Source organism: Polistes fuscatus, unplaced genomic scaffold (genome assembly GCF_010416935.1).
Source record: "Polistes fuscatus isolate 324 unplaced genomic scaffold, CU_Pfus_HIC Scaffold36, whole genome shotgun sequence".
In the NCBI taxonomy this organism is placed as follows: Eukaryota; Metazoa; Arthropoda; class Insecta; order Hymenoptera; family Vespidae; genus Polistes; species Polistes fuscatus.
Genome location: NW_025113114.1, coordinates 186,250 through 195,026, shown reverse-complemented (window position 1 = coordinate 195,026; position 8,777 = coordinate 186,250). Strand labels below are relative to the sequence as shown.

At 41.6% G+C, this 8,777-nt stretch overlaps 2 protein-coding genes across 2 annotated transcripts; both read left to right on the top strand.

Moving 5' to 3' along the window:
* The first annotated feature begins 700 nt into the window (after window positions 1–700).
* Window positions 701–3,175, top strand: LOC122520464. The gene has a single exon (XM_043640524.1). The coding sequence runs from the start codon at window positions 701–703 to the stop codon at window positions 3,173–3,175; it is 2,475 nt and encodes an 824-aa protein (XP_043496459.1).
* A 170-nt stretch (window positions 3,176–3,345) lies between these two features.
* On the top strand, window positions 3,346–5,755 carry LOC122520462. Its single transcript, XM_043640523.1, has 3 exons — window positions 3,346–4,922; window positions 4,979–5,145; window positions 5,259–5,755. The coding sequence occupies exons 1-3, from the start codon at window positions 3,346–3,348 to the stop codon at window positions 5,753–5,755; spliced, it is 2,241 nt and encodes a 746-aa protein (XP_043496458.1).
* The last annotated feature ends 3,022 nt before the right edge of the window (window positions 5,756–8,777 follow it).

The following is an 8,777-nucleotide window of genomic DNA, read 5'->3' as shown; positions in this document are numbered from 1 at the left end:
GTCCTGCACTGGCCAGAATTATCCGGATTTGTGGATTCTTCTTCATCGTTTTCAACCAGGGTTTTTATGCCGAAAGGCTTTTCCCTGACGAGCCAAATAAAGCGTACTTTTTAGTACTGATTGGGCTCAAATAAAGTTGTTATTGTGTTCTTTATTTTCCTATCCTCCTTCCCATTAATAAGGAATCTCGATATCACTCGTAAGGGCATTTTTCGATTCACTACTATCCACTGGAGTACCGATTAAGGCATCGGTCGCATCAACATTTTGGTCCTTCGAGCCGGATCGAGGGAGCTTCCTCCCCACTCTTCGTCCGGCGTCTATTGTGCATACAGTCTTCTTCAACGGAGGAGAAAGAGGCAACGGAAGACTTCCGATCGAGCAACAAAGGAGGTATTGCATCATCGCTACAAGCCGAGAAGCTTCTATTGTTCCGGTGCGTGAGTACGCTGCACGGGACGCCTTATTCAGAGGATTCACGTGAGTTTTGTAATTTCTGTTGCTTGATCATTCTTCGAAGTTGTATTTTTCCCCCTCTTTTCTCTTCTTAATTTTGCCTTTTGTCGTGAAAATGCCTCGTTCGAGTAGTGCACGTGGTGATGTTGAGCGCGTTATACGTAGATTCGAGTATGTAAAGAAAGAATTCGCGCAATTTCAAAAGGCGGTGAGCGAGATAGATCATACCAACCCGCGCGATATAATGAAATTAAAGCTTAGAATTTCCAAAGTTGATAAGAATGTGGCAATATTAGAGGAGTTGATAGAAAAGACTTCCGGTGAAACGATGGGAACGCTGGTTGACGAAATTCACAATCATGTCGAGTCAGTCATCGACGCCAGGGCGGAGGCGGAATTGATCATTAATAGAGCTGAATCGGTAGCCACTTTAGACACAAATGCGCCTACTACGAATCTATTGTCTCCAGTTAGCACTACGGTTAGCAATCCGTCCGTAGATAGCATTTACAGAGTACCGGCGGTACAATTACCTCGTTTTGACGGGCAGCATGAGGAATGGCCGAGTTTCGCGGACACGTTTCAATCGGTGATAGGAGATAATCCCGCGATTCGCGATATACAAAAATTTGCATATTTGAAATCATGTTTATCGGGACCGGCCGCGGAGAAAATAAGAGTTTTGGAAATTACCGCGGATAATTATCCGATTGCGTGGAAGACCTTAGTCGAGTGCTATGACAATCCGTTAATATTAATAAATAAGCACGTACGAGCTATTTTAGAGGGTCCCCCTATTGACAGTGAATTTCCCTCGTCTTTAATTGCCGCGTCCGATGCGCTAAGCGCAAATTATAGGGCTTTAGTAGCGACTAAAAAAGTGTTTGTCGATCAATTTGCTATTGCCGCACATCTTTCGCGAGTGGATCCAGCAACACGGCTTCAATGGGAACAACGGTATTCCCGAGATGCTTTACCGACGGTAGACGAATTTGTGATATTTTTGCGCGATCGGGGAAATGCGCTAGTAAACTCCCAGCCGGCAGAACATTCTAAAAGAATTAACAATAGCAGAAGGAACGCACCGTTAGGACCCGAGAGAAATTTTCGCTCAAGGAATTTGATGCGTAACGAGCCGCGGTTTAATTCTCCGCGAAATTGGCCGCGAATTTCCGACCGAGGACAAGTTCAAGCGTATTCCACAAGCGCGACTGTCTCGTGTGGCATATGTCGCGAGAGGCATAACACATCGGAGTGTGAGCAGCTACTGAGAGCCGAGCCCGAGGAGCGCAGAAGAATCGTGGTTAACGCCAATTTGTGTTGTAATTGTTTACAAGCTGGTCACCGCGTATACACATGTATTAAGAATGACTGCTGCAGTAAGTGCAACGGCAGGCATCATGAGTTGTTACATGTGAGAGAGGCCGTTGCAGAAGGTGCAGCGGCGGGCATCACGAATTGTTGCGTTCGAACGGCGTCGGCGGTGCAGAATGCACATGTAGAGCTCCATCACTCGCAGGCACCCGCGCTGTTACTAACTGCAGTGGTGCATTTGCTGGATCGCGACGGCAGGCCGCACGAGTGTCGTGTGCTCCTGGATTCGGGTTCCGAAGCACATTTCTTAACGATCCGGTTCGCGAATCTTCTGCGAATAGCCAAACGGGACGTGAATGTACCCATTTCTGGCGTAAACCAAACGGAAACTAGAGTCAAACAGGCAATATTAGCAACGTTGAAATCGCGAACAGAAAATTACGCGTTAGAATTACAATTCTTATTATTACCCACTGTAACGAATAGGTTGCCTTCGCAACGAATTCCGCAAGAAGAATTGACTATACCGGCAGGGATCCAATTGGCAGATCCCAAGTTTTATGAGCCCGCGAATATCGACGCGATTCTCGGTGTCGAGATTTTTGCTTCACTATGGCGCGCAGGTCAGAGCATTAGGTTGAATGAAAATTTAATGGCACAAGGAACTGTACTAGGATGGCTCGTTATGAGCACAGGAAATACGCGCACTCCGCAGAGCGTTAATTGCCACACGGCCACGGTAGATTTGAACTCACAATTGGAAAAATTCTGGAAAATTGAGGAAGTAGCTGAGAGTAGTATTAGATCGCACGAGGAAAATTTGTGCGAAGCACATTACAGAAGCAACACGCGACGGGATGATACTGGCAGATATATAGTGAGATTGCCCTTTAAGGAAGAAAATCAGTTAGGAGATTCGTATACGAGCGCGTTACGAAGATTTCACGCATTAGAGCGATCATTATCGCGCAAACCGAAAATTAGAGATGAATATATTAAATTCTTATCCGAATATGAAGAACTAGGGCATATGACAAGGATAGAAGGGGGACCCCACGAAGATAGATTCTATTTACCGCATCATGCTGTATTAAAGCATACTAGTATTACGACCAAATTGCGAGTAGTGTTCGACGCGTCGGCAAAAACCAGCAACGGGAAATCTTTGAATAACGTATTAATGGTTGGCCCAACCATACAGGAGGATCTATTTGCACTTTTAGTAAGATTTAGATCACATGCTATTGCTATTACCGCGGACATCGCGAAGATGTATCGGCAGATAATAATTGATCCGCGCGATCGCAAATATCAAACTATACTGTGGCGTCGACAGGAAAGTGATCCCGTGAAAACATATAGATTAAATACAGTAACCTATGGAACTGCCTCCGCGTCGTTTTAGCAACTCGTACGTTACATCAACTCGCGAGCGACGAATTTAACAGATTCCCGAGAGCTGCCATCGCGCTTAAAGAAGATTTCTATGTAGACGACTTGTTAACCGGAGCGCGTACGGTTAGGGAAGCGAAGCAAGTCCGCGACGAGTTAATAAGTATAACCGCAGGGGCAGGCATGCATTTGCGGCAATGGGCGTCAAATTGCGCCGAGATTCTAAAGGACTTAGATACCGCAGATAATAACATCATAAATTTAGATTCGTCAGGAACGATAAAAACATTAGGTGTTAATTGGAACGCGGCCGAAGACAACATAGGCTATACGGTAAAGCGAGCAGCTGATCCATCGAAGGTTACTAAGCGTGTTATATTATCCGAAATTTCTCAGTTATTCGACCCGCTAGGTTTATTAGGACCGGTAGTAATCAACGCGAAATTGATGATGCAACGGCTATGGCAATTAAAATCAACATGGGACGAAGATGTCCCCGCCGATATATATAAAATATGGCAGGAGTTCCGCCAAAATCTCCACACGCTCGAGGAGATAAGGTTCGCGCGCAACGTAGCAGGTGATGGAGAAGAAATGGAAATGCATGGTTTTTGTGACGCGAGCGAAAGGGCTTACGGCGCGTGCATTTATGTTAAAACGTTAGGAAAAAATCCCACTTTACGATTAGTCTGCGCCAAATCCAAGGTAGCGCCGCTTAAAACGCAATCGCTTCCGCGACTAGAACTTTGCGGCGCCTTAATACTTTCGCGTCTCTTTAAGGCCACTAAAAATGCTTTGCGTAGAAATGATTTCTGCCGTACAATATTTTGGACGGACTCTACGGTAGTTTTGCATTGGCTCAACACTCCGCCTCACACGTTAAAAACCTACGTAGCACATCGCGTAGCTGAAATTCAAGAGAGCACAGCTCGCGAGCTGTGGCGTCATGTATCGTCCGAACATAACCCCGCGGATTTAATTTCTCGCGGCGTTACACCTGCCGAACTCCGTGAAAGTAAGCTCTGGAAGTCCGGTCCTGTATGGCTTATCCAGCCGGAATCAAATTGGCCGCATAGTAGATTAGAACCAATCGAAATCCCGGAAAAGAAAAGGATTGTAACTCACGCAAGGGTAGCTACTCCGTTCGAACTATTTAGACGGTACTCCTCGTTCGTCAAATTAAAGCGCATTATCGCGTATTGCGTTAGATTCGCACGTAACTCGCGCAATTTAAAAGAGAAAAGAATAATGGGTGAGTTAACCGTGGACGAATTGAAAGGCGCGGAAATAATCGCGATTAGATTGATACAGGAAGAAGCATTTCCCGAGATCATCAAATTAATCAAGTCCGGTAAAGAGGTTTGCGCATCATTCTCCGTACTTAGCCCGTTTGTAGACAATTTAGGAATATTAAGAGTTGGAGGTAGATTGGCAAGGAGCAACTTGCCATACGAGCAAAGGCATCCCGCATTATTGCCGAAAGACCATACAATTACAAACGCGATAATACGCGAAAAGCACCATCAAATAGGGCACGGTGGTACGCAAGCCACTTTGAACGCACTTCGCGAATCGTTTTGGCCAATAAATGGGCGAAGTAGCGTTAAGCGCGTAATATATAAATGCATTACTTGTCGACGTTTAAAACCCGCTACGCCGCAATATCCTATGAGTGATCTACCTGCCAGTCGTCTTCTACCGAATCGTCCGTTTATCCACACCGGCGTAGATTTCTGCGGTCCGTTATTCATCAAGGAAAGGCAACACCGAACCGTGGTCGCGCGAAAATATATGTGGCGGTATTCGTCTGTTTTAGCACCAAGGCCGTTCATTTAGAACTCGTGAATGATCTAACGACTGAAGCATTTTTAGCAGCTTTGCGTAGATTTATGGCACGCCGTGGAAAATGTTCGGACATATATTCCGACAACGCGACTAATTTCGTAGGTGCGGCGAACGAACTAGAAGCGCGCGTCTCGCGAAGTTTGGTAAATGAAGGAATCAAGTGGCATTTCATCCCACCCCGTTCCCCCCATTTGGAGGTCTATGGGAGGCGGCCGTAAAATCATTTAAATATCATCTAGTTCGAATTATAGGCGAGACATTGCTATCTTACGAGGCATTATTAACATACGTCCTCGAGATAGAGGCGATTCTTAACTCGCGTCCTATCACGCCTCTGTCTAATGACCCGAATGATTTGCGCGCTCTTACACCTGGGCATTTTCTAATTGGAAATTCGTTTACGAGTTTGCCAGAGGACGAATACAGGGATATACCATCCGGGCGCCTGTCCCAATGGCAGCACGTACAGCAGATGAGACAGCATTTTTGGAACCGATGGAATAAGGAATATTTGAACGAGCAGACGGTCCGTAAAAAATGGCACAGAGGCACAGCAGACAAAATAAGTCCGGGTACACTAGTCATCTTGCGAGAAGATAATTCCCCTCCACTCAAATGGTCATTAGGACGTATCGCGGAAGTACATAAAGGAGCCGACGGTATAGCACGCGTGGCGAGCGTAAAAACTGCCAACGGTCTTGTAAAGCGCGGTATTAAACGTCTTTCTCCTTTACCAAGCGATTTATAAAAAAAAAAAATTTTTTCTTTTTATAATTCAGTCGCGTTAATTACTGAATATGTATTGTAATATGCGGTTAACAGTATGTATATATAGTTTATAATTTGTATTTAAGTGTGCGCATTTTGGTTTTTAAATTTTGAACGGTGCCCGTTCAAGGGGGGGAGTATGTTGCGTTCCCACGCAACGAGTGAGTAGGGCGAAGCACCTAGGCGCGTACGGCCCTGCCAAACGTTAGACGCGTGCGACAAAGCAATATCGTTGTTTTTAGTGGTAACCACGGTAGCGCTAAGATGCCTGCAAGGGCTCTTTCTTTATTCTAGCTCGCGTTCTCCCACTACATTTATCACGCCAATCATATGTATCGACAGCCGCGTTATGCTCGGACTTTTCGGTGATTGGTGCAGCATTGCATCGCCTTTTGGTATAAAAGCCAGCGCGTTTTTGCGCCGGTTGTCACTCTGGATTCATCGCTCGAGATTCATCTAGCTGAGACTTACGAGAACTACTTCAAGGAGAATTCTTTGTATTGCGTAATACCATATCATCTAAGTTCGGCCAGCGACAAGGGACAAAGGTCCTGCACGTGGCCAGAATTATCCGGATTTGTGGATTCTTCTTCATCGTTTTCAACCAGGGTTTTTATGCCGAAAGGCTTTTCCCTGACGAGCCAATAAAGCGTACTTTTTAGTACTGATTGGGCTCAAATAAAGTTGTTATTGTGTTCTTTATTTTCCTATCCTCCTTCCCATTAATAAGGAATCTCGATATCACTCGTAAGGGCATTTTTCGATTCACTACTATCCACTGGAGTACCGATTAAGGCATCGGTCGTATCAACATAATTATTAATAATAATAAGAAGAATAAACGCAAATAAAGCTATACAATAAAATATAATACAAAAGAAAAGACAAGAGGTCAAATAAAGAATATTATAACCAAATCAAATATATAAAGTAGACTGCTAGAGAATCTAATAACAAAAACACTGACGATATCGCTTCTTACCATTAAAGAAATGTACAAGTTAACAGTTGAAATAAGTTCGTATAGAGTTTCAACTAAACCGAGCTATCAGACGGCTGGCGGAAGAGTGTCAATCTTTTCCTTCCTAACAAAGAGTTTTCAATCTTTGGCAAGAATGTTCGACGTTGCCACCGCAATTCTTTCCAAATTTACGAATCGCTTGCTCTCATTTTCTAGTTTCGACTTCGTTAGCCTCTCCTAGTCGTCGGTTGTCGAATTCGTCGTTATCTAGGGGATACGAACAAGCACTACCTAAGACAATGCAGATACATAGTTAGTACTCTACCAGTTATATTTCATAATATCGAGCCGTGTGACATCAAGGTGCGTCTTTTTACGGATTTTCCTGTCACAAAGTTCAATAAATAATCTGAACAAAGATAAAATTTTTTAGGACATATTTTTTGAAAGAAAATGAATTCATTTCTGTGTGTTTTTTTTTATCGTAACATAGATATGTATATTTATGCATATATCTTATATCTCCATTTGTATAGATTTTTATTGCTTTTTTAAGACTCGTCAATCTATTCCTGATATCTGTAAAAATGACCGAAATTCATTGTCCCACAGTAATTTGTAAAAAACTTCTAAAATTAAAATAATCTAATGTACCAATGTTTGATTCTTATTTATCCTTACAATGCGTATTTTTTGACATTTTACAGGAACTTTTCTTTCCTTATACTTCCTCTCTTTCTCCTATTTTTTATTAGAACTTCGTCCTGTTATAACAGCTGTTCTGTTGCTATTTTTTGGAGCGATTTATTGTTCTTACCGCAGGTACGTTGCTAGTGTCACCTTTCTTTATACTCATTCTCAGAATTCTAATCTTTTTTCCTTTATTATTCTTTTCTTCTTTCCATGATTATTCTTACCAGGTTCACGCATTTTCAATAACATTCAATGTGTAGCTATATATTTGATAAACTTGCAGGAGGAAAGAAAACTATATTAAACCGTTTACTTGTTCGATACCTATAAATAAATATATCTATATGGATAAATCATTTATATACTTTGAATAAAATCTAACAATTCAATAAGATTAGTGATATAAAAAAATATTCACGTACAACATACACACGTAGACGATCGGACAAGCAAAACAAGTATAAAGCAAGGCAATATAGATATTCGATATATTATAGATATAACGAGCACACATATGTACATCGCTTAGTAGAAAAGGGAGGAACGAATAGAAAGAATAGGGAGGTTACGAAACACCGCACAAAACAGGGACCGCGATAACAGGAAACACAGTAAACTGTATTCTATCTCATTCTCTCGCAGGCTTAATTCTATAGAAGTATATGTTTGGTTCTTTTTAATATTGGTACGTCATTTTCGTTTCAACACCTGCTTTTTATCGACTGCGCGTTTCATCGATTTCAAATCACAACGATCTTTAAGAAGTTTTCATTTCAAAAACATTAGTTTCACTTCAGCTGCGTGTGGATTCAACGCGCATAATCTGTGCCCCTCCATACCATTTTCTATCTTCCCCTTGCAGTAGATTCTCCTACAAAACCCATAGAAACTGACTTTACGAAATCGCCTAAATTTATTCTTCGTAATTTGTCGATTTTTCGTTTTATTGAAACTGCCAAATTTTCCCTCTTCAAACTCATTTCTGCATTCTAAATAATATTTTAGTATCATTACACACTGCCAGTAATTACCAAATTTTATTTAATTATTTTCTGGTATTAAAATCAATTAATTACTTAGTAAAGAAAGATTAACACATAGTACACATTTACTTAAAAATTACATTATTCATTAATATACTTGAAATATTAAATAATTTTGATCTAATATTTTATTAGATGAAAATATTCAACTGAAACTCATCATCGGACAGGAGCGTTAAAACAAATGTATTTTAATAGAAACAATTCAAAATATTAGTAAAGTACATTAAAATATGTGATATACTTTAAATGATTGATAATTCTCGAGGGAATTGCATATTGTAGTCTAAAAACAAGGAATATAA